The sequence below is a fragment of the Lontra canadensis genome, unplaced genomic scaffold, assembly GCF_010015895.1.
Source record: "Lontra canadensis isolate GAN:19392208 unplaced genomic scaffold, GSC_riverotter_1.0 scaffold82, whole genome shotgun sequence".
Lineage (NCBI taxonomy): Eukaryota > Metazoa > Chordata > Mammalia > Carnivora > Mustelidae > Lontra > Lontra canadensis.
This window is the reverse complement of record NW_022631076.1, coordinates 821,062-847,571: the sequence shown is the minus strand read 5'-3', so window position 1 is coordinate 847,571 and position 26,510 is coordinate 821,062. Positions and strand designations below refer to the sequence as shown.

The window sequence follows — 26,510 nt, the reverse complement described above, 5'->3', positions numbered from 1 at the left end:
CTTGCTGCTCCTGCACGGGCGCTGTGGGAGCTCAGAACGCTGCGTGTGGGAGAGGATGCCCGGCGTCTCGTTATCAGGAGAACGTGAATCAGATACTTTGCTTTGAATCTCCGCCGGCTCTAAGTCCGTGTAGCAAGTTTCCGGAGGCAAATATCTATCAGCTGAGGCTCCAGCAGGAGAATCCATAGTGTCCCGTGTTCCTTGGTCTCGTGCCTCAAGACGCTCCAACACGCTTGCTGCTTCCCTGCCCCCTGGCTCATCGAATGGAGTTTCCAGGGTGAGGCTGGGCTTTTCGGGTTCAGGGGAAGCAACAGAGAGAGCCTTGGGCTCCCAGGGGTCAGCACTGCCCTCTTGGGGGAGAAGCACTGACAGCTCCCAGGGGGATGTATTTTCATTATGGGCATCTGGGATGCTCAGCTCATATCTTAGTTCTGTCCAGGAACCTCCAAGTTCATGGTCTTTTCTGTTCTGCTTTTCTCCGTGTTGTGGACATTGAGTACAGCTTCCTAGCTCCAAGTATCGGGCCAATGATGCGTCTTCCTCATCGATCCCTCCTGCATTGGGGAAGGAATTTGTTGTGGTCCCAGCAAATGCAGACTGCTCCCCAGCAGGATCTGAGAAAGCTGGCAGCTGGCTGAGAAAGTCTCTCTCCCTGACTGTTTCCTGAATTTGCACCTAGGAAGATGAAAGTGATATTAATAGACTTGTTCCTAGGAGAGCCCACAATTGGGCATTCCTGCGAGCCCAAGAATGTTAATCCTCGATGACTGTAATAATGGACAAGAGGAGTAGCAGGAATGATTGAAATCGAAACGCCGGTCCCCAGACCCTCTCTAGCTATTAGAGACTTCCTGGAGAAATGCACATTTAAGCAACTATGTTCCAGGGGACCCTTGGTCAAATTCCCCATTTTAAACAAAAAGCCTTCCGACAGTCATCAGATGATGCTTTCTTGTCTCTCAGGAGAAAAGACAGAAATAAATTGAATGTAAACTATTTTGATCAAGTTAAGCCACCAGAGCTTGTGTGTATCTCTCCAGAAAGATACATTTCACATAACCTTAACAAATGAAATATACAAGGCTTGTAAAGTAGCAATGAATAAACTTTGTCCCCAAAATAGGACAGTCTGCTGGCTAATAATGTTACTAAAGAACAGAGGAAGGCCTGTCCTTTGAACCTGCCTCTAATGAAGTAATGGGGTTATGTCTGGTCACCAGAGCTTCCAATTATTTCTGCCCCAGGAAGGTTATAGAATTCTACAATGCCTCTTCCACTTTAAAACAGATGTCCCGTGGCAGGCAGACCATGCCCATGAGAAATAGAAGATTCAGGGGAAGAGAGACAGAGAGAGAAACGGATGGAGGAAGGAAGGAAGGGATGGAGAGAGGGAGGGAGGAGGGAGGTAGGGAGGTAAGGAGGGAGGGAGAAGGAGGATGAGGGGAAGGGAAGGGAGGGGGAGGAAGGGAAGGGGAAGAAGAGAAGGATGGAGGAAGGGAGGGAGGGCAGTCAGGAGGGAGGAAAATCACTTTGTGAGGTCTAAACCCTGACTGTTGTATGATATCGGCTATTGTTGAAGGAAGCAACAAGATCTTAGACTACATTCTTACTCTTAAAACTTTAATTTCATCAATTATTTCAACACACGTCAAAATTATGCCCAGGCAACAAAAAGGGAATTGCTGCTAAATTTTGGCAAGTACCTCTGTCTTTGCCTCCAGGGCCCCTGCTTTAGAGCAACCCCTTTAGAATGTACAGAAACTGATACCTGGGCTTATAGAGGAGAGGAGACAGAGTCTCCTAGGGCATAACAAAGCCAACCTGGAATGTTTCTGGGCACAGTGTGCCTCCAAGTCCCGAGGCTCACTCCCAGAAACCACAGGGGAGAATCCTGGGTCTTCCTGCCCTGCAGTCAATCTCTTTACGTACTACTAGTGGGAGAGAGACCAGCAGAGGCACACCGCCCCCCACACTCCCCCAAGGCTGCCTGCTGTCACCAGTGATTCCCCTCTCCTCTCCTCCTTCAACCCACCCTGACGTTCATTTAATTCTGATCTTATTGGCATACAAGGGCCTCATGAACAAGAAGAAACTCAGTATCATTTCCTGTGCTATACACTCCATGAGGGCTAGGACCATCGTCGATTCAACAAATGTTTCTTGACCTCCTCCAGCATATCAGGGAGTGTCCCTGGTAGTGCGATAGAGCACAGGCAATCTGCCCGTCGGGAAGGAGCTCCCATTCTATGTGGTTAGCACCCAGCAGGTGCACCAGAAGCACTTGTTGAAAGAAGGAGTAAATGAATGAACCACTCACGATCAGGGAGCTCAAGCTAACATCACCCATGAAACCTCTACAAGCTGAAGGGCTTTGGACTTCCCGTCTACTCCTGACTTTGGGAAAACTCTATTTTTAAAAGTCTTTTAACCAGAAGCCGGAGCACTACTGAATCACATCCCGGTGTTTCTAAAAAGAAAAATGTACTTACTCTCTTTCTATATCCCCCATCACCTTAAACTGGAAAAGAGAAAACAAGGAAGATCACTTCTGGGAAACACAAAGCAAGGGTGTTTGTTTTTTTTTTTTCTTCTTAGTGTCAAGAAGTTTAAGATGCGTATGGTTTCACCTCTATACCTGAACCTCTATGCTCTTTTCATTTGCCTTTTTCATTCAGTTTTTTCATAATGAGCTGTAGTACAAATATACTGAAATATGAAGAAAGAAAGTTGGGGTAGCTTCCTGGTCATGACTTGAGAAATGAAGGCAGACTGTCCAGTTAAAAACACCATGACCCTCTCCTGAGCCTTCTTCCCTGGCCTGAATTTTTGCTACCGGTGTCAGTCCTTTATTTTAAGATCCTGTCCTCATCACATTATCCTCAGTGCCAACAGACATTTATGGAGTAGCTGCCTTGTGTAGAACTCTCTGCCAGGCATTGGACAGTTTTTTCCCAAAGGGCTCCCACTAAAAAGCCCTATGTTGCTTACTGGGATTTTAACCACCCATTATTGCTTATTACAAAAAAAAAAAAAAAAAACAAACAAACAAACAAAAAAACCAGAGTTACAGGCTGACACCTAGAAGACACTGGTGTCTGGAGTGGGTGAGTCACAGGACAAATAAGTTTTGATCAGGGAGAGTTTGGTCATTGAGATACATCAGCATAACCACGGTATCTTGCCTTGATTTCCAGAACAGTCATGTTCCTGTTAGTGTATATTCTCTCCTCCCCTCTCTTGCTTTGAAAATAAAGTCCCATTTTAAAATAGCCTAGTGAAGCCCCACATAGGTAAAGAAGTATGGCAAACCCTTGACTGTAAATTCATCTACTCGACAAACGTTTACTGGGCATCTACTATGTCCCAAGTTCTATTCTAAGCATCAGAGAAGCATCAGTGAGAATAACAAAGACTGCTGGCCTTTTGGAAATTATGTCCAGGCAACAAGCCACACAAACAGTCCACGGCTGATGTGAAATTCCATAAATGTTATTTGAAACAATGGGATTTTCTCAAAGTGGACCTTTTAACAGCCCAGTGTATGCTCGTCAAGGCTGAGACACAGTTCCAAGGGCAGGCTCCTTGGGTCTCATTCAGAGACTGACTCAGAGAAAGAGGGAAACCACAGACTCACACCTTTCAAATGAGTCAGGCCTTTCTTTTAGGAGGAGATCTCTCAGGGAGGTCATTGTGAAAGAACCCCGGCAAGTGACTCTCCTGCCACTCGGCTGTTCTCATTATAGAGTAAGTGCTGAAACTCAAGAGGTGCTGGTGGCCAGAAAGCTGTTCTCACTCAGGTGAAAAGATGGGGAGGGTCTGGGGTTCCAGGAGGACGCCCAGTGCAGTGGGAGAAGTGTGGACTCCGAGGTCTGGGTACCTGCGTTCAGCTCAGTACAGTATTGTATATATGACCCCAAGTAACCTCTCAGGCCTCTCTGACCCTCAGTCTCCTCCTCCAGGGCTAACCACACATTTGTCGGCACCATCCTGTCGAATCCCTGGCTCTGGCTGACATTAGCTTCCCTTGTTGTCTGTGAAAAGAAAGTAGTGACCAGGACCAAGAGAAAACTGAGAGACACTGGTGAGCAGAGTTGTGAGCTGTGGACTTTGCATAGGTTTTCTCATTTCAGTGGTTAAGTAAATCGGAAAGACCGATGCTATCGTGTCTTCTTCACAGATGAGGTGACTAGCCTGGGTCCAGTCAGGAGACGGCAACCACACAGTACATCCAGGAAGGGAGGTTGAAATCTACAGTTGTTAGTTGCATAAAAGAGTAACTGTCAGCTAGGGGGAGGGGAGACCCCACCGTGCTCTAAGGAGAGGAAAGCACCGAGGAAGGGCAGCTTTTAAGTTACTCAGACCCCGCTGGAGAAGGTCTGAAACAGGCGCCAGATGACAGAGAACTTCACTGGGTTAGCCAGGCCAGAGTCGGTCTGGAACTGCTGGGTGAGCCACAGACCACCCTTTCACACGTGGGCAGGGGCATGCAGTCAGCACTCAGCTCAGAGGCAGGCAGCGGTGGTCTAGGCCCTGGCAGGGGCAGGCGCTGGGGCCTTCACAGTGGGTGGGTGACATGTGGCAGGAGTAAACACAGGGAATGGTAGCCCCGTGTACTTGGGGCTGCAGGAGGCCAGATGTTGGTGCAAAGGGGGCCAGGCAGAGTTCTGGCTCCCGAGGAGAGGGGCCTGCAGGAAGATCCTCCCTAGGCCAGGGCTACAAGGTAGCAGATGGGCCATGTCCTGAGCCCCGTGCTTGGGCCGGCTCTGCGGGGTGAAAACACACACACACACACTCCATACTAAAAATGCCAAGCATCGTCTTCCTCCCGCAGTGTCCTTCCAGCGCCCTCTGCTGAGAACACTTCACACGGGGCTTCCCTGAACAGAGAAATGGTTAATGAACTTCCCTTCTCAGTAAGCACGTCAGGAAGGGCGCACGGGGAGCCGAGGGGCAGTCCGTTGAGAACCGACACACGAGGTCGCTGATATTCACGGGTTAGAAATCTCCCCAAGATCCCACTGTCCATGAGAGAACCAGGATTTAAAGCCAAGTCTGGCTGGCTGGAAAGCCCTTTCCAACTTGAGTTTTCTAACAAGAGAAGTTCATGCAAACAGCACCAAGAGGCTGGGAACTCCTGCTTAATGTGAAAGCTAGCACTCCCGGGGTCCCAAGACATTTAGGGTAGAAGACTGTAATGGTCCTTGTTATGCAACAGGACCTCTTGTTCATCTGCCAGCTTCCTCACAAGCCCTAAGGGCAGGGACTCTGTTATTCATTTCTGAATTTCCAGAACCTTAGCCCACAGTAGGGGCTCCGTTAACTTGCTGCATGAATAAACACATGAATGAAGACAAGGAAAGGAAATGGTGAACCAAATTTAGTAACACTTCCAAACGTCGTACTGAAAGCAGTATTGCCCTTGAAAACCTACCCTCTGCTCCTACCGCATTTTCCAGCCCCCTCTCTAGCAACACCCTCTCCTTCTGTAAACGCCTTGCTTCCTTCGCCGGCCTTTTCAAAACTGTGGCCTCCCGAGGAGGATCCCTTAGGAAAGCTGTGACGTCTCTTCATCTGCCCCATGATGTTCAGAGTTACACTCGTCTTCATTTACAAGAGTGTCCTCAATGTCAACAAAGTTCATGAGACTAATTTAGTCGCTAACAGTAGAAGGTGGTAAGAGATAAGATCCCTCTTCCCAAAGAGTTTATGATCCCGCTGAAGAGACAAGATGTACATGGAAAAGATAAATAACAATTATGACAAGGCTAGCCAACAGCCAAATGGATAGATTTGAGCTATCAGTGCTGCTGCAGGAGAGGAAACAAGGTCACCACCTAACTCTCCTCTTCTAACTCCACGGATACAGTCCCTGCCATGTGAAGACCAGACGTTGCACTCTTTTTTCTTTTTCTTTTCTTTTCTTTTTTTTTTTTTTGTTTTGAGAGAGAGTGTGAGAGGGGAATGGGGCAGAGGAAAAGGGAGAAAAAGAATCTCAAGCAGACTCTTTGTTGAGCACAAGCCTGATGTGGACTCGATCTCATGACCCATGAGATCATGACCCGAGCGGAAATCAAGAGTCAGACGCTTTGCCTACTGAGCCACCCAGACACCCCCTGATGTCGCACCCAGACACCCCCTGATGTTGCACCCTTACGTTACTTGTATCAACTCTCAGATAATTCTTGGACATTTCTCTGCAGTCTTGGGTATCTTCTCTACAGAGCGGTGTGTGGCAGATGCAGTAGGCATCGCGGTTGACTAACTCAACAGCATCCCCAACCCCCTTCTGCCCTGCTACCTCCAACCAAAAAAGCTGGAAAACCACATAAACAGCTAGATGCATAGCGAGATGGCGCCAAGGGGTCAGTTCTTGCTAATGAGACACAAGGGGCATTCTGCTAAGGGACTACGGAGGAGCTTTTGCTTTCTTTATAGAAGGCACAGATAGGGCAGGTGCCTTGCCTCCCCCCATCCTTCTTCCTGTCACGAAGTTGTGATGCCTGGTGCTGAGCTGTCCTCTTGCCAGGAAGAGGACAGCAGCACAAAAATGAAAGTCAACAATCTGTGGCCAGTGGAGCAGAGTGAGAGAAAAGACTTGGGAGCTCACAGGCATCCTTGAGCAACTAGGACAACAGTGAGACCTTCTACCCACACTTGTAGTGAAATGAATGGCAAAGGTCCTCGTGTCTGAGGCCAGAGTTGGCCATTCTGTTTGCTGTGGCTAAAAGTCCTCCTATAGACACAAGAGGAAAATATATTGCTGGGGGATGAAGGAAAGGGCATGTGAGGTTGGCCCTGGACACCTTCTGGAGGCATGTGGATGGCTTTGGGCAGACATTAGTATGATGGCTGATGTCACAAAGGGCAAGGGTATGGCTCCTGGAAAGGGGACTCGAAGGGCTGGTCTAAGTGCCAAGAGATCAAAAAGGCCCGAGGCAAGGTGATCTTGAAGGTGTGGGGGAGGGGAATGGGCAAATGTGAGAAGATGGACCATTAAAGGAGAGGCCAAGGTTCTAAAGGCCAAGTTCAACCCCCCAGGGCCAGGAAGGTCAAGACACTCGGATCCTTGCTTCAGCTGGGAACACTGCCAGAGGCTGATGTGTGCTGGTTGCGGGGAGCGGGGCGGGGGGGTGTATGTTGCGGGGTTGGGGGGTTGTGTTGGAGGGGTGGATAATTTTCTTTCTCTAACTCCTGCTTCTTTTTAAATGTTCTTTAAATGCCCTTTCTTTCTTATCTGGCCTAGACATAAATAGCACCATGTTCTTCCCCAGTTGTACACGCATCATCAATTTCCACCTCCTTGTGGTTCCAGGAACCATCAAACGGGCCCTTCCCCTCTCCCGGCCACCGTGGGCAGCTGCAGCCTCGCCCCGCGGCTCCCCTTTCCTCAGTGTCTGCTGAGCCCCCAATGCGGGCACAGTGTCATTCAGCCTTTCAGTCATTCGGTAGAGCGAATCCACACCACCTGGGGTGGCACCCCTGAAATAGCCCTGAGTCCAGTCCAAACAAGCTTATGGGCAAGCTAGAATATTTCAGAACTTGACTTTATTTTTAGGAGTTGCTGGGTGGCCCAGAAAGGAGCGTCACTTAAAGGCTTTGAATGGTTAAATAACACAGAAGAATGTGGAGGACACTTGTCGGAAATCCTCACCCCGAAACGTGATCCCGAACACCCCTGTCAATCGACCTGCTCCTTTGCATTCCATTCCCTCCCAGAGACCAGGAATCTGCAGCCGGCTGGCACTCCAATCCCATCCTGATTTCTTAGAAAAGCGGTAGAGTTGGTAAAATGCCAGTTGGATCTTTTTATTGGGGGGAACTGGGTTTCCATAACACATGTCCTTTCCTAGAGCCAAGGGCCTCTTGTACATTCGGTGGAATCTCTGCCTGGAAACAAGGTGTGAGCAAAGGACCATCGGCATGTGAGTCAGATCCACCTGTTCTCGTGCCTCTCAGGTGCTGGGAAGCAGGTGCTCTCATCACTACCAATCACTAAGCCCTGTGTGGCCCTTAAAATGGGGCAGATACTGTGCTAAGTGCTTTACATATGTTAATACAGGTAACATCTGTAAAATGTCATAGAAAAGTACACCTTTGGGACTTGGGGTTGTGCAAGGTTAAGGACAAGTACACCAGCTATCGCAACACACGAGAAGACCTCCATCGTATTCAACTTCCAAGCACAATGAGTCAGAAAAGCAGCCTTCATCCTTGCCCCGGAGTATCTGGAGGTTGGCGGGGAGTTATGTAATCCTAAGGGAAACAGAGCTGGGAAGGGCCGTGATTTTTCTCAAATTCCTTTTCTGAAGAGTCTCTTGGTTTTCTGCAGTCTTGGGGACACAGCAATTGGGTGAGAAGGTTAAAGGAAAGTGGAATCGGTGCGAGATGGAGGACCGAGCCTCCGGAAACCTGGCTCGGGTCCTGGATCTGCGGCGCCACGGAAAGTGGCTTTGGAGAAGTCACCGGCCCCTCGGAGGCAGCTTCTTCCACAGTGAAGTGAGAGGCTGGAGGGTATCTCTTGACCTGGACGTCCCTGGTGTTCTATGTCCCGCTGCCTTGTAAACATCACAAATGCTGAAATGGGGCTTAAACCTCACCCTCTCCTTAGAGCTGGATTTCCCTTGGACTCGTCAAGCTTCCAGATCTAATCCTCTCCGTGAGCTAGGAGAGCGCTAGCTAATGCTTTTTGGAGTTAAGAAAAGTTACGGCTTCTTCTTCTTCCCCCAAATCTTGTTTTACCTACACGGTTCTGTGTATCATTGCAGGGGTTTCCAGACCCCCTCGAGACCGTCAGTCTCCTCCCCGGGGCCCACGGGAGCCTCGGACTGAATTCCTGCTATTGGTTGTAAGCAGGGGGTGAGTTGCGTGGCACTGTTTGCGTCCCACAGCCCGAAACGTCTATGAAGATTTCAGATGGAATAACGGGGCGGTGGGGGGCAATGAACCCTTAGTCAGGTTCTAGGAGAGCATTTTCAAATCAGTCTCTCTCTTTACAGTTTTTAGAATTTGTGAGCAAAATCAAAACCGACATAGTAGCAATTACTGTTACTGCCCTGAAAATAATACACTGTACAAAGCAAGTTCTTGTAAACTTTAGAAACAGGAAATACTTGTCATGGTTATGACACTCCTACCTTGCCTGTTCAGCCTGGCTTCGTGGGGCACAGCTGAGATGGCATTGGGCACATGGAAAATCTGAATATAAATGTGAATATAGGCAGGTCACTTGTCTTGGATGGTCATTACCAAAAATCAGGAGAAAAGGTAAGCATGGGGCTTGAAGAGTCCTTTCTCTGCCATCTGTCTCTTTTAAGTAGCAGGAGAGATCTGTGCCCAGGTTTGGCTTCTGGTTAGAAAATGTCTCCCCAGAGAGTTCAGTTCTAGAAGGGCATAGATACCCAGCAAGCAGCATAGTACCCGATTAGATTCAGAGACAGCTTTGCTCAGCAGAAGCAAAATTTCCTAGGTAGGCTTACTCATCTTTGTGCGAGGCACACAGCAGGTGTGCAGAAAAGAGGTCAAATAAAAGAGGTCAAATCCATCCAGTCTGTTCTTGGGTCAGGGTGTCTTTGCCAACCCAGGAAGGTTTTGCGCCTTCGGAGTATGGGTCTCTTCTCGTTCTCTGTTGAGATGTTGATCTGCTACTTGAAAAGTTGCCAAGGGTCCTGTGCTTTGGTTAACATGTATTCTACTAAAATGTACGTCTTCATCTCTAATAATTGGTTGCTTGGTTGGGCTCAGTCTTCTTTAGATCTAAACTGAAGCCATCCGTTCTTTTTTGAGTAGAGAGAGGGAGAAGCACCTCTTGTTTTTACCGAGAGCGACTGAGGTTCCAAACAAGACTGTCCAGAAGAATCAGCATACTTGTTCCAGTGGGCACAAGGCACTGAAGGTGGCCATGTCCAAGTGACTACGGATACAGCGTTGTGCGGCTAGAACGTGCGGTGGAAGGGTTAAGCTGCAAACCCCTGCACGGTAAAGATGAAGGAAATCAAAGGCCAGGGGGAGAGCAAAGAGGAATGTGGTGATTAGGCCGGAAATTCAGGGAGCCACCAACGTCAACTCTCCCACTATAGATGGGAGGAAACAGAATGATTCAGAAAGAAGTTTCAGGAAGCTGAAGTTGTTAGGGAAATGCTGGGAGACCCAAGGAAGAAAGACAAGGTCTGGGATTCGGTGCAATGATTTGAGCCAGGAGAGCAGAAAATATTCTAAGCTGATACTTGTCCTGACGGTGGATTGAAAATTCATGTATTTCTTCCCTGAAGCATGCGTACATGGAAGCCCTGGGTTTTTGTTGTTGCTGTTGTTTTTCTAGAACTGATCTTGTCTTCCTCTGGAGCTCTCAGTCACACGTAGGAAGCTGAGGACTGTGTGGGGAGTAACAGTTTTCTCTCTGCCTAGGCCTGCCTTCGATCCAATAACTTGAACATTGTTTTAGGGGATTCCAGGGTCCTTGGTTCTGCCTAGTTCTGCTCCTGCCCCTGTGGGAGCTGGTGTCTGAGTTTTCCACACTGGTATATGGGTGCTGGGCTACTCTCCATGTCCCAAAATGGAAGTAGGGGAAAGATCTGTGCTCACGGTTTCCCTCAGCTGGTGCAGGCAGAATCCTGATACCAGGAGGTGTGAAGTCTGGGCAGACGCGTCCCTCCGGGCCCTGACTCTGTCAGCCTTTTGTCCCAGCATCTCCAAGGGCGCCTTCCAAGGGCTGTGTATGTTTGTACGTTTGTCCAAACCCTCACGCCCTCCCGCTGTGTGTACAGACATACGGCTCCCTAATCTGAGAAGAAAGGAATTTAGAAAGCTCCTCTCTCAACAAAATCCAGCTAAAAATCATTGTCCCGCCTAAACAAAAGTAAGAACAGTAGCCTTTTTCTTTCTAGCTGTTTGCTTTCCTCAGCACAACCTCTGACCATTTTCACCTCACCCTTGAGGCAACCCTTATCTCCTGAGCTACTTTGGAAGTGGGTCCTGGAGGCAGAAATGGAAAAACGGAAAGTTTTCTTTCAGACATATGCCTGGACACACCCCTGGAGACCGCTTTGGTTTCCTTGAGTTATGGGAACAAATGACCACCAAGTGGGTGACTTAGAACAACACGCATTCCTCTCTCAGATCTGGAGGCCGGAAGCCTGAAATCAAGGTGTCCCCAGGGCCATGCTCTCTCTGAAAGCTCTAGGGAAGAATCCTTCCTGTCTTTTAACCTCCTCTTAACTAATTACATCTGCAAAAGCCCCAGTTCCAAATAAGTCACATTCTGAGGTTCTGGGTGGTCATACATTTGAGAGGACAATTTTCAACCTGCTACAGCAACCCATTCCTTTCCGGGCCTGTCCTCTTGGCCTTCCCTCCCCCATAGTCTCCAGCTGGCTCAGCATTGAGGCTTTGCACCCTGACAGGTAGTGTGGACTTGAGATTTAGAATGATGTTCTAGCCACAGGATCGCTCTAGGGAGGCTGGCTCTCTTCTGGAGGGCCCACTTGCTTCCGTGGTAAGGTGTCTGTCAGGAGGGTGGAATTCAGTACAACCAAGAGTCTATCCCTGGTCGCTGCCCGGCTTCTGGACCCCTGTAATCAGTGCCAGCCACTTCAGAATGTCCTTCCAGGGACCAGGCCAGGCCTGAGCTGGACCTTCTCCGAGCTGCTGATGGACAGGCAGTGACTAGGGAGTTCCTTGCATTTACTGTCAGAGCTGGACCCTGAGCTAGGCGCGTGAACAATGAGGGAAGGAGCGGTTCTCATGATGGTTATTTTCCCACCCAACACCATCAGTTTGATGGTAAATGTGAAAGCACTTGTTTTTAAACCATCACTTAAAAAAAAAAAAAAAAGCCCGAAATCTCAAGGCAAATATCAAAATACCTGTGCTGACTCAGAAAGATAATTTTTCAAGCATCAGCAGAAAGGGGAACTTACGGAATTTGTAATTTTACCACCCGCCCGCCCCCTTCCCCCTCCTCAGCTCTGCAAATGCGGTGGGGGCAGCAGATTGGAGGGGGCGGGGGAAAATGATTGTTCATGTTTGTCTTGCCTCTCGAATGAGATTTAACTCAGCGCTGTGTTTGTCCTGGGCACTCACGGATGAATCAGACCCAGAGTCTGTCTCCACACGGCTCTGCATGGTAGCGGCCCAGTTGAACGAACACACAGCTGTACTATAAGGTAAATGCTGGCAGAGAGGAATAAAACATTATGGGGGAAATGAATTCTCCTTCAGGGAGAGGGGAAAGGACCAGCATATCAGGGAAAGACCCAGAATCCATTTATGGGCTGCCCGTGCCTTTATGTTTCTTAATTCTTTCATTCCTTTATTCAGCAAACACTTATAGAAAGCTCTCTGTGTGCCAGGCCTCATCACAGCTGCTGGAAAAAGGACATCAGCAGCCAAAGACCGTCTTCTTGGAATTTACTTTCCACTTAAGGAGGCAGAGAAGGTGAAGGGGATCAGCCAGTGTGCCCTCGGGAGAGCAGGTCAAGGAAACAGCATGAATAAGACACTGGGGCAGGGAAGCCCCCCTCCCCGCGTCATCTGGAATGACTAGGATATGGGGTTCATGGGAAGGGCAAGGTAGCCGGGAGACTTTGGCAAGAGCCTACCGCCGGGATATGGAGATCCATACGTGTCATTCAAAGCATTCAGATTTAGTCCTATAGAGAGAGGGTCCACCAAGCTTTGGCTGGAGCCAGGAAGGTGTTGTCGATTTAAACAAGGGAATGATATTCCCAGGTTCAGGTTTTAGGAAGACTGTTGCAGTAGCATGTGGGGAGGGTCTTAGAAGAGGATGGGAAGGCTATGGCTAGAGCCTGAAGAACCTTCACCCATTCACCAATGATGCCGAATGCCCAGTTTGGAGAAAGATATCTGGTGCCCTTGCCCTGGGAACCGGTCTGATACTGCCCCCCAAGTGGTTTATGTTTGTGACTATGAAGGCCACGGGCTTAGTTTTTTTCAAAGTGTTCATCACTCTATCGCAGTAGGTCTCACACACACAGTACAACATTCACAAGGTACACGGGGAACGGGCATGCGTGACCGGGAAGTGCCCTTCCTACCCCCGCTATCCACTCAGTCGCCTTCACCAGAGGCATCCGCAGTTATCAGAGTTTATTTTCATTCTAAAGACAGTTAAGGAGCTCGGACCTAACACGGAATCAGGAGGCTATGAAATGTGGTTAGGGCTGAGGGCCTGGAGTCAGCCAGACTCTGTTTAAAGCCAGGCTGCACCCTACCAGCCACCCCGCCCCCGCCACCCCCCACCTCGACCTAGAGCCCGGACAGCCCCAGGATGTATTTTGCTGGGTTGTGAGGTAATTCAGTAAGCTAACCCACCGAAGTCCTAGCACAGTGCCTGGCACATATTTGAACACAATCAGCACGAGCTAATATTAGCTATTGGGCAGTTGAGTGTGATGGCAGAGGGTGGAAGGGAAAGGCAGGACACATCGAGCACTTTCTGGGGAAAGCCTTGGTTGCTCCAAGTGCGGTCACTGGAAATCCCTTAGAACTTACTGGAAATGCAGGATCCCAGACCCCGCCCTAGACCTGGTGAATCAGAAGCTGCTTTCCAACAACTTCTCAGGTGACCTGCGTGCAGGTGAGAACGTGAGAAGCACCATTCTATATGAGCCCCAAATCCTTGAGGGAGTGGGCCACAGGTGCCCTGACTCTGGACAGATGCTCCTGCTGAACCTTGACCTTCAGATGTAAGTCCTTAGACATCTTACGATAAAAATTCACTTTCAAGGGGAAAGCAGTCGCTCCCCCCAGCCTGGCTCCAGCCCTCAATTGCACATCTGATTTCCCAAGCCCAGGAACCTGTGACCTCAAAGACAACTGGGAAGTGTCCTCTTTTGTCCTGAGTAACCTGATAGACAGCTCGGGGGCGGGCTGGCTTGTTGTTTTTAAAGTGATACAAGAGCCTGCCTGATAAGCAGCGAGGCTGCCAGGATGCCATCTGGGACACGAAGGCCCTGGCCATGGGGGGCTGTGTTGGAACTTGGTATTGAAAGTAGAGGCTCCACGGGGTTAGGGCTACGAGGCTGAAGGGGCTCACGGGGTGACAATCGCGGCTGTTTGCCGCTTGGTCCAAACTGGTAGACCATAGCTCGATATATGGGATACAGGAAACAGCCCTTTCCTTAAAAAATGGAAGCACAAGGGCACCTGGGTGGTTCAGTCGACTCTTGATTTCAACTCAGGTCATGATCTCAGGGTCGTGGGATTGAGACCCAAGTCAGGGGCTTTGTGCTGGGTGTGGAGCCTGCTTAAGGTTCTCTCCCTCTGCCTCTCCCTGCTCTCTCTCTCTCCTTCCCGCTCCCTTTCTTAAAAACAAAATAGAACCACGTACCATAATGGTGGGTGCACGTCACTATACATTTGTCCAAAGTCACAGAACGCACACCACCGAGTGTGAACGCTGTCATAAACCGTGGACTCTGGGTGATAATGGTGTGTCAGTGGAGGTTCATCAGTCATAACCAACGTCCCACGCTGGCGGGGGATGTTGCTAACGGGGGAGGCTGTGCACGTGCGGGGCAGGAAGCGTATGGGAACTGTCTGTGGCTCCTGCTCGACTTTGTCAAAAACTGTTCTGAAAAAAAAAGTCTATTTTTCAAAATAAAAAGAAAATGATAATTCGTTACTGAATCAGCTGTAGGAGAGGAAAAAAAGAAACCAAGGTTGAGGCCGGGGGCTGTATGCTTAAAAAAAAAAAAAATCACAATTATAAAGGAAATAACTCAGAACTGAGATGTCCCATCCAGAAGGTAGCTATTTGCCACCAACGAACACTTGAAATGTTTGCAGTGCAACTAAGGAACTGAACCTTTCAGTTGATATAATTTTGATTAATTGACATGTAAATCCAAAAGCTGACATGCGCGAGATCTATAGTAAAATTTTTAAGGCAGTTTGGAACAATTTGGGTATATGAATCTATTCTTTCAATTGTTAATTTTATGAAAGCTAAATACAGATCAAGTGTTTCCAGTGAATAGTTAGCATCCGAACTGAGAGACAACACAAATGTAAAATTTTGAAACCTTAATACCAGGAAAAAAAACCTAAAATATCTCATTCATTTTTGTATGGATTATATACAGAAATAATATTTCAGTTATATTTCATTAATAAAAAATTAAATTACTTAGTTAACAAAAAATTAAAGCTTACACCACCTGTCTTATAACTTTAAAATGTAGCTTCCAAAAAAATTAAATTTATGTGTGTGGCTCACTCCTCTGTACTACGGGCAGAGATGCAAATGGTACAGCTGCTTGGAAAACCAGAATGGTGGTTCCTCAAAAAGTTAGATGGAAAGTCACTTCGCAACTCCACTCCTGGGCATTTGCCCAGGGGAACTGAAAACATATGCCCACACAAAAACCTGGCACATGAATTTTCACAGCAGCATTATGCATACTAGCTACAAAGTGGAAACAGCCCAGATGTCCATCAGCTGATGAATGGATGAAGAATGGATATACCACGTTTATCCATACCGTGTGATCTTATTCAGCCGTGAAAAGGAACGAAGTGTGGGTAGATGATCCGACATGGATGACCCTGGATAATCCTATTCTAAGCTAAAGAAGGCAGACACACAAAAGTCAAATTCTGTATGATTCTGGTTCTATGAAATATCCGGAATAGGCAAATCTATAGAGACAGAAATTAATTTGGGTTTGCCAAGTGCTTGGGGGGAGAAGAGAAGAGGAAATGACTGTTAATGGGTATGGGTTTCTTTTGAGGATGATGAGAACATTCTGGAATTCAAGAGTGGTGATGGTTGCTCAACTTGGGAACAGGCAAAAAATTATGTATGTGGCTTGCATGACGTTTCTGTTGCACAGCCTGGATTTAGAGGGCCTCGCTGTCCTCTCCTGTCACCGGTGAGGGTACAGCCTTTAGCCAGAGCTAATGGACTTGGTATCATTTTTGCCCCTCCCCCAGGGGATATTCGCCAAAGTCTAGCTGGGGTGGGGGTGAGAAGTAGCCAGAGGGGTGAGGTGGGGTAAGACGGTCAGAGACACTCATACACACCCTATGATGGGCAGGACTGTTGCCCATGACAAAGAACTATCGGGACTCCAAATGGCACTGGCATCTGCTTGGAGGAGCCCAGCCCTGGAGGCTGCTCAGGGGTTCCCGGCCTCCTACACAGCCCTAAGGTCAGAAGGTGCACAGGGGCGTGGCCTTCTCTGGAGCCCAGCCCCCTCACCGGTGTGCTCAGCTCCTCTGCACACCTGAGTCAGTGCACCTGGAGATGTTCCAGGCAGAGTCCAGACAGCACCCAGGAATTCCTGAGTAAATTAGCTGTGGAGTCCATGGCTTTGTCCTTACTCTCGGAGGCTTCCTGAGTTGCCAAATGTTATACTTACTTTATTTACTTATTTTTGAAGATTTTACTTATGTACTTGAGAGAGAGTGAGAGAGAATGAGAGAGAGTTAGAGAGCACAGAGGGAGAGGGAGAAGCAGGTTCCCCGCTGAGCAAGGAGCCCGACACAGGACTCGATTCCGGGACCCTGGGATCATGACCTGAGCCGAGGGCAGATGCTTAACCAACTGGGCCACCCAGGTTTTTGTTGTTGTTGTTTTTTGTTTTTGGGGTTTGTTTGTTTGTTTGTTTTGCCTCCCATCATTCAGGCGGCCCTGTTATAGTTACTTTAAATTAAGCCGGCCTCATTCCGGGGCAAAGATGGCCATTTTTCTTGTTTTCTCTTCCACATCAGATTTTCTAAGCCAAAGACAACTGGAATTAGCAAAGTCTATGTCATGAATGGGTTCCTTCTCTGATGTCTGAAGCAAAAAACCTGAAGAAAGATATCCCTGGACGTGCTTTGAGGTACTCTGTTTTTAAATTACCCTTTCTGGGGAACCTGGGTGGCTCAGTGGGTTAAGCCTCTGCCTTCAGCTCAGGTCATGATCTCGGGGTCCTGGGATCGAGCCCCACATTGGGCTCTCTGCTCAGGGGGGAGCCTGCTCCCTCCTCTCTCTCTGTCTGCCTCTCTACCTACTTGTGATCTTTGTCTGTCAAATAAATGAATAAAAATCTTAAAAAAAAATTACCCTTTCTGTCCGTAGTAGTTTCTTGGGGCTGCTGCAACAAATTAGCACAAACTCAGTCACTCAGCAAATTTATGACCTTGCAGTTCTGCAGTCAGAAGTGCAACATGGATCTCACTGGGCTAACATCACGGTATCAGCAAAGCTGCATTCCTTCTAGAGGCTCCAGAAGAGAGCTCCTTGCCTTTTCAGGCTTTTGGAGGCTGCCTGCCATCCCAGACTCCTGGCCTCTTCCTCCAGATTCAAAGCCAGCAGCGTGGGGACTTCAAATCTTTCTCAGACTTTGACCCTCTTCTCTCCCTCCCACTTAGAAGGGCCCTTGTGATTACATCTGGGTCACTGGATCATTCAGGGTAATATCCCCAAATCGAAACCTTTGACTTCCGGCTGCGAGGTTCCTTTCACCATGTAAGGTAATATAGTCATAAGTTCTAGGAATTGGGGAGAGGGGCATAGATCTCCATCTTTAGACGCATTGTTCAGCCTCCTACAGTGTCTCACAGGCCTGGACCACCTGCTGGGGTGCCCCCCAGCCAGCGTGTGTCACCCTCATTCCATAAGATGAAACCGGGCGTGTTTGCTTTTCCAGAACGGTGGAGTTTCCTGGTCTGAGATAGTTAAGTACTGACTTTCCATATCTTCATTCCTATTGACATATGCCCTCAAAATGGTCTAGGAGAGATTTACAGACTACTCGTTAGGGGCTAAAAAGTGCCCCCTGCCCCAGTTCATATGTTGAAGTCCTAACTCCTGTACCTCAGAATGACGTGATGTTTGTAGGTAGAGCCTTTAAAGAGGTAATTAAGGTAAAATGAGGTCATTTGGGGGGGCCTGAAATGACTGATGTCCTTACAAGAAAGGAGATTAGGTCATAGACACCAGACACATGCAGTGAGAAGGTGGCCATCCTTAACCCACAGAGAGCGGCCCGAGAAGACACCTACTGGGCCAACTACCTCCTTGGCTTTGGACATCCAGCCTCCGGAACTGGGAGAAAGCAAATTTCCATTATTTCAGCCAGCCAGTCTATGGTATTTTATTACGGTAACCCTCGTAAACTAAAACACTACTTTTCCAGTCATACCGTTGTGTGGTTTGAAATGAATTATTACAATTCAAATCTTTTCCTATGACTCTGGTTTACAAAGTCCCTGAAGGTCTTGTCCCATGTGCTGAGTTGAAATCCCCTCTCATGGGCGGGCCTGTCTGATCACATGTTAGAGTTCAACTCAACATGTATTGGGCATCTCTGACTCTCAGGCCCTGTGTGTTCCAGAACGCTCGCCCCTGGCCCATAAGGAATCATGGATCAGTTTTACTGTCCATCTAATCTGGTGTCATTTGCAGTAAAGGCCATAAAGTCAGAGAAACGAAGAGCCATAGGGCTTGGGCGAAGGGAGAGCATCAGGGCAGGATGGTGAGGTGGGGCATTAGGATTCTGGAAGTGTTACAAAATGAGTGACGTTGAACACTGGGCCTTAAGGAATCAGCCAGATGCCTTCACAGTCAAGCCTTTAAAGGGAGTTCCCTCGGTGTTCTAGGGATGCCAGACGCAACCTTTAATGGGAGGCTTTAGGGAGTGTGGTCTTAATTCGAGTCCCCTCCAAAAAGCTGACCTTGATTCAACAGCAGGGATGTAGGGAGCCTATCAGGAGGTGACCTCAGGGAGCACAGGAGAGGAGGAGTGTGAGTCAGGGACGGGAGGCACCTGCATGGGACCAAACATGTGGCGGGTGTGGACACAGGAACCAGACCCTACAGAGCACCGGTCCAAAACTGTGTGGCCCCTGCCTTAGAATCATCCTACGGGGAAGTGAGGTCTCCTCCTTCCAGCTACCTTGTCCTGTGTGGCCAGAAAACCTTCCGGGCTGTGAAGAAAGGCCTCAGGCAGGGGGAGCTGGAAACGGTCTTCACCCGCACCTGCAGGGACATGTAAGTGACGGAGGAGCCTTGAAGCACAGTGCCTTGGGGACAATTCGATAATTTCATACGCCCCCTGATGCTGGGGTCCCTCAGTTGGGGTTCTCTGACCTGAACGATTCTGACTCTGCCATCTGTCAGAATGCGCTGGCCCCATAACCCTCAGGCTCCATTTGTGCCGCGCTGATCGGATTTCCTTAGTGAGTGTGAATTCCAGTTTTGTCCCTTAAAATAGATGTACCACGGGCATGTTAATTAACCTCTTTGAGCTTTGTAGTCCAGCTCACATCTTTATTACAGGGATTACTACCTACGAAGCGCATTAGCATAGTGCTGGGAACATGTGAACCCTCTATGAATGGTTACTATTTTTACGGAAGACAACACTTGTTCCTCCCTCCAGTTGGTGTAGACTGTGACAGGGACAGAACTTGAGATGACGATAGGAAAGTGCCCGCCCACCACAGCTTCTTCGTCACGCTTTCTAATGACACACCTGCCTGCTATGACTGCCTTATTGCTTGGGTTTTGGTAAATAAAAATTCCGTTTCAGAAAAATGCCTTACTAAAGCGTCCTGTAAGTGTCACGCGATGAACAGAACAATACCCAAACCATCATTTATAAGAACATCCAACCTCCCAGTGAATAACCTCTGATTTAAATTAGGTACAAATGAAAGCTCTTGGGGACTCCAGGCTTGCTTTGTAGTAATTTACTACATTAGTGCCCCGAACGGCTCCCACATTACCTGGGGCTCTGAACTCTGAGGGTGACCAGATGTCTCAGTCGGCTTGGGCTGCTCTAACAACATGCCACAGACTGGGCGGCTCAAGCAACAGAAAGGGCTTTCTCCTAGTTCTGGAGACTAGCTCGGTGAGGACTCATTCCCTGGCTTGCCCATGTCTGCCTTCCCTCTGTGTCCTCACACGGCACAAAGGGAGGGAAAGGAGGGAGAGAGAAGAAATACCTATAAATACACACACACACAGAAGGAGAGAGAGAGAAGGGGAGGGAGGGAGAGAAACATTATATATACACAGAAGGAGACAGAGAAGAGAGGAAAAGAGACAGAAGGAGGGAGAGAGACGGAGACAGGAGGAGAGGGAGGAAGAAGGGGAAGGAGGGGGAAAGAGACACGTGCACACATACGAAGTTGGGGGGAGGGCAGGAGGGAGAGAGGGGAGAGAGAGCCAGCTCTGGTCTCTCTTCCTCTTCCCATGAGGACCCGAACCCCCATCATGGGGGCTTCACCCTCATGAGCTCATCTAAAGGCCCCACTTCTAAATACCAACACTGTGGGAGCCGGGCTTTACTACATGGATGGGGGGAGGGTTTGCAAACAGTCAGGACACCTTGCTTACCATTACAGAGTAGTTTTCCTCCTAGGGAAACCTGACATCTCACATAATACAGTCTCACCATATATGATTATAGGAAAATGGTAAGAAAGGCGATTTTATTCTTATTTATCCGTTCTATTTTTAACAATATTAACTCATTTTCAGGCCCCTTGGATGCTCCTGGGGCCTCTACTCAGCATTTAACTTTCGGCATCGAAGAGAACTAATTTTCATTGATCAAAGAGGAAGGTTCTCTTGCTAGATTTGGGGCAGCGTCTTAAGGGATTAGGAAAAGTTGTAGTATTAAGTAGGCTGTTTTTCAAGAAAAATGGGATGGAGTTTATTTATACTATAAAGTAGCTGGGAGAAGAGAAAAGAGGCTATTTATTTTTCTTTTTATTTATTTTTCAGAAATAGAGCGAGTGAGCACACAGGGAGTGGGGAGGAGCCAAGGGAGAGAGAACCTCAGGCAGACACCCCGTTGAGCACAGAGCCTGACACGTCGCGATCTCAGGACCCCAGGATCATGACCTGAGACAAAATCAGGAGTCAGAGGCCTAGCCAACCACGCCACTCAGGAGCCCCCAAGGCTATTTCCTTTTAAAAGCCACCCGTCAATGAGTGATTTTGAGACTGACTCATTTATGCTAGAATTGGAGCAAGGTGTAAAGGCATTGAACAGGAGTGCCCAGGGCTTTCCATGGGACTACAGGGGAAGAGCTAGAGCTTTCTGTCACGATACCAAGTTTTTCAAGGGAAGAGAGTATGTATGTTGTTTTGTCATTTGCTGACAAATATTTTCTCATCTCCTTAAATGTTTTCAAAGCGTGATTTGTAATGGCTGCGTGGTGTTCCAAAGGATTTTGTACCACAACATTTAACCAGTCCCCTCCCATTAAAGATCTAGATTGTCCCCAAAGTTTCACGATTACAAGTCATGCTGCAATGAACGTTCTTGTCCCGCTAGGTCTTAACTGCTCTGATCACTGCATCCGGTGAGTTACTGGGCCAGAGTTTGCATCGTAAAGGTATGGAGTGAATATTGCCAATCTGCCTCCCAGAATGATGATACCCATTCACACTTCCGCCAGCAGTGAAAAAGAAAGCCTCTTTCCTCACAGTCTTATCAGCTGGAGATATTATCACTTTAAAAGCAATCATTAAAAACGGAGGGCGTGAAGGAAGTCAGCTGATAAGTTTATGATGTAATCGTACATTTTTTTTTTAATGAATTGACTATGATTCCTTTGCCTGTTTTGGATTAAGCTGTTCATCCTCTGTCTGTTTTCTTTGTCTACACTGTTTTCTTTGTCTACACATCACCAGTACGTACTTCTCTAAGTTTTCATTTGTTTTTACATTCTGTTTATAAGGTTTTTCATATGCAGAATTTACCAATTTTCCTCCTTATGCTTAGAAAGGATTTCCTCACCTTAAGGTCCACATTTTCTTCCACTCTACTTGGTATTTATTTTAGCAGCTGTTGTGGAATTAGGGATTCACAGGACTTGACCGCCTTGGAAACTTGGAGCCCCTCATGTTCAAACCTCTTCAGTTTAAGGAAAAACGGAGGGAAAAAGCCCAAAGAAGAGGAGAAATGGACTCAGGGACACGACACTGGTTAGTGGCAGAACCAGAACCAAAATCACAGATTCCTAGACCTCCATTTATTCGCCTTTTAAAAAATAGTAGTTTTCAATAATACAAGTAAGAAATGAGTGTAGTTTCCTTAAGAATTCTAACATTCCTAATCACCTATCTGAATGCAAATTTCCTGTGTCGCTCTCTGGAGTAGCCAGGGTTGTCATTTTGGTGTGGATCCTTCTACACTTAACAAAATTTTATGTACTTCCACGTGTAGGTACAAATGACGTGTATGGTTATGGGTTGGTTCGGGGGAGGGCACATGGTACCATGATATGCGGATCATTTTGTAATATACCTTTCTTGCTCTATATCATGGTACATGTCTCCTTGGGCCCGTGAAACTGCAGGATGATGGGTAATGCTCTCTTTAAGTTTAAAAGATATCACCAAATTACACGCTTGCTGACAGAGTACCCATTTCTCCACAGTCTCAACACCTTGATATTATCTCCCGTCCTGTAAATTTTTTGCCTACATGATGGGTGAGAGATATTACATGTTTAAAATTTATATTTTCCTAATTACTCATGAAGTTGAACATCTCACATGTCTAGTGACCATTTTTATATCCTCTTCTATGAGCTTCGTACTTACTTTTGCTTAAAATTCAATGGTTAGGGAAATGTTTTCTTATCTGCTTTTTATATAATTTGGAAATTAATCTTCATCTGTTACATCTGTCCTACATATTTCTTCCAGTATGTCACTTTCACTTAACTTTGTTTGTGACATTTTTTTGTTATACAGAAATTAACTTGATGTAACCAAAATGATCAATGTTTTCTTCCTTTTTTGTCCTTTGTGTCCCAAGAAGATCTTATGGCTTTCAAGTTCATAAAAACAGTTCCCAATATTTTTCTAGTAGTTTATAGTTTTGGGTTTTAAAAATATATATATTTAACTCAAAGATCCATCTGGAATTTATTTGGGGTCCACTGTAAGGCTTATTTTTTTTTTTCACCACGTAGATGGCTAATTGTGTCAGCATTGAAGACATTTCTTTCCTAAAACTTGAGGTGCTATTTCCATCATAAACCAAATTCCAATATATCCTTGGGTCTGATTCTATACTCTCTACTTGTTTTGGTTTACCTATTGATCTAGTGGGGGCTGCACCCCCCCCGTTCTGCCACAGCTTTATCATTTCTACTGATAGATGGATGGTTAGTCCAACATTTTCCCTATCCCATTATCAAGTTCATTTTCCTTTATAACCAACAAACACCAACAAGGCATGTCTCTGGCACTCAGCTCCCATCCAAGTCCATGGAGAGAGACTGGCTACAAGCAAAATCCACCCAAGCAGCCACCGACCATCCTCCCTCTGCCTCCACTGCTGCTGCCCAAATTCCTGTCCCTGAACTACTCCTTAAAATAAAGCTCAGCTGGAGACAGCACACCTGTTTTGGATTAGTTACAATGAATCAGGATCCGTATTCATTTCAGTTGCAGGGCAGGTGAGGAACAGGATGCACTCCGCCCAAGCCAACTAGAAAGCAGAGAAACATCCCAATCATGAGGGTTTTCCCCCCTCTTAGGGCAAAGGGGTTACACTTGACAAGCCCGAAACTTCCTGTTGCTTCCAAAATCCCTGATTCCTCTTGGGAATGCCCCCAGGGGTAGTAGTCCCTCGAGATCTCGGTCTAATGAAGCCCAAGGTTAGAATTTTACTGCCACGAGAACCACCCCCAGCGCTGGTTCCGAGTGCCCAGTAGGATTTAGAGATCTGAAATCACCGCGGCAGGTGACTCCGGTGCCAGTTAATCCAGGCCCTCTCAGTGGAGACGCACTGCCCTGAGCCCCGAGCAGAAGCAGGCCGTGGGCCCAGTGCGCCTCTGGGCCACACACGGGATCTGTGACGCGCCCCTCCCTCTGCTATGGGTGAGTAGGGCAATGATGTGGGTGTGACCAGATGCTGCCTTGGTTCCTAGGTGATCTCTCCTAGGCCAAGCCCCCACCCCCACCCCCACTCGCCTGAGTCAAGTAGAGAATCTAGAGCAGGAAGGGGAAGAGACTTCAGCTCAGCTTTTGCATTGGCAGCGGAGACGCTCTCTAGGCGTCTTTGAATACAATTAAAAATGAGGCCTGTCGGGGGCGCCTGGGTGGCTCAGTGGGTTCAGCCTCCGCCTTCGGCTCAGGTCATGATCCCAGCATCCTGGGATCGAGCCCCGCATCCAGCTCTCTCCTCAGCAGGGAGCCTGCTTCCCTTCCTCTCTCTCTGCCTGCCTCTCTGCCTACTTGTGATCTCTATCAAATAAATAGATAAAATCTTTAAAAAAAAAAAAAAAAGAGGCCTGTCCCGCACTCCTGTCTCCTGAGACGGGCACTCTAGGCTGGCAGGCAGCGGGGTGGGGTGTGTGTGTCCTGAGGCCAGGTGGCACTCACCCCCCAGCCACGCAGACACAGAGATCCTTTCCCGTCCCCGAGACCTCAGCACCCTCCCACCTGCCTAACCTGAGGGCTGCCAGCATGTCCACTCAGTTCTCTTGTATATCTTCCCCGGCACCACCGGCCCACCTGGGCTGCCTCCCTGCACTGTCTGAGGGAATTTCCCATGCACAATTTTTTGCTTCTGTCTCTGGTTTTCTGACGACCCGTTAGGAAATGACCTGCAGACAATGCTGTTTTCCCCCAGAAGCCCTGATCGTGGAGAGGGTGTGATTCTCACAGAATAGGAGATGCTGCAGGAATGCACATACGGCCCGAGGGCAGCAGATCTTCCGGGTGGAGAACACCCATTGCCTGTTTGGAAAGTAGTCCCGAGTAACCCGGTGCCGGACTCCTCAGCTGAGACTGGAGGGAAATCAGGGGCAAGGGGTGCCCGAATCCCTGAGACGGTGCTTTCATGGGCTGTACAACCTTCAGCTCCCTGCGGCCTCACTCTGCGGGTCTTCAATCCCGAGCCTCCCAGGGCGACCTTCCCATTCCCCTAAAGGGCTGCAGGTCTGCAAGCTTGAGTCCTAGAACCCTAGGACCACTGACCCCAGGACTTCCGGGGGTGGAGCGTAGGCATCTGTACATTTAGAGAGTAACAGGGATGGTTCTAAAGCACAGCTAAGATTCTCAGATTTGTAGGTACTGTTGGGTCCATGGGCAAAGCAGCGAGACTGATACAAAGTGAAGGTCAAGCAAAGCTTTATTTCGCGCCAAGCATTCGAGAATCAAAATGACCAGCCAGTGCCGTCCCTTGCAAAGAGGTGACCCCTCCGTGCCTCACAGACTAACTTTTATAGAGCAAAGGCCATGTGCTTGGGCCTGGCCATACACAGGTGGCCAATAAGATTGCGACACACAAAGAAAACTGCACAGTCATGCTAGGTCACACACGGGTGGCCAATTGAATTACAATTCACCCCGTAGTAGCTCTTTGAACCAGCCTATCACCTTGGTCAGAATTGGAGCCCAAAAGGCAGGGCCCATACTCCTTGGTAGCTAGGGAGACAGTATGTGCCCCACTGATTGGATGTCTCCACCCGACCCAACTCATCCCTGCATTTAGCCATTATCTCCACCTCACCTGACCGGCCCTTGTATTTGGGCTTTGTTACCTGGGACTGGTTTCCGGGACTTGTTTTTAAGTAACTTCCTTGAAGGGGGGGGGGGGTCAGGATAGAGCTGCTCTTGCTAAATAGGCCCTTACAGGTACAGAGAACCATCCGGAAGCTTTTAAAACCCCCACCACCCAAGCCACGCTCGGACCAAAGGGCATCCGAATCTCCCAGGGCCAGATTCAGGAATCAGGCTATGCTAAGGTCCCCGCCACCACCGGAACTCTGCTTTAGGATTTGTTTTTTTGTTTTTTGTTTTTGTTTTTTGTTTTTTTGTAAATTGTTTAGGGCCTATTTACTTATTTTTTAAGATTTTATTCATCTCTTTGTCAGAGAGAGCACAGCAGGGGGAGGGAGAAGCAGGCTCTCCACTGAGCAAGGAGCCTGATGTGGGACTTGACCCCAGGATCTTGGGATCGTGACCTGAGCCAAAGGCAGATGCTTAATGGAGCCACCCAGGCGTCCCTGCTTGGGTCTTTTCTAATCTGAGAACGATCTCCTGTATGTAGACAAGAGCGTTCGGAACTTCAGTATATATAGGCATCTCCCAGGAATCAGGTTAAAATGCACATTTTGCGAGGCTGGGGCCGGGTTGGAGGGTATGTACTTGGACAAGCCAGTCTGCAGACCGCGCTGGGAGTAGCAAGGCTGTAGGACTTTCTGCGGATTATTTAACAATCCTTGAGTACAATTACTTCGGGAACTAGGCCTCCACTGATCCTGCCGGTGCGGGGCAGTAATGGCGTTTGGCAGAAGTGGCACAGTAGGCTTTGTGATTAAATAACAAAACAAATATTTGTGTTACTTGCCGGTCTGTGGTGGTGTTGACAAGAGGTCTGACTGCTGCGTGCTAAGAGATGAGCGACTATAAACTTTGGCCCTTCCTATCATCAGCAGAGAGCTGGCTTATCAGCTTTCTGGAGGCCCTTTTAAACAGTTGTTATGGGGGGTGATGCATTTTATTATGCAGATGAATTCAAACCTCAGGT

At 48.1% G+C, this 26,510-nt stretch overlaps 1 protein-coding gene across 1 annotated transcript in view; it reads right to left on the bottom strand.

Moving 5' to 3' along the window:
- The window catches only part of ALPK2 (alpha kinase 2), a 116,016-nt gene that overhangs the window by 38,688 nt on the left and 50,818 nt on the right, over positions 1–26,510 (bottom strand). The window contains 1 exon segment of the mRNA XM_032882406.1: positions 1–675. Coding sequence (XP_032738297.1) covers positions 1–675 — 675 coding nt within the window.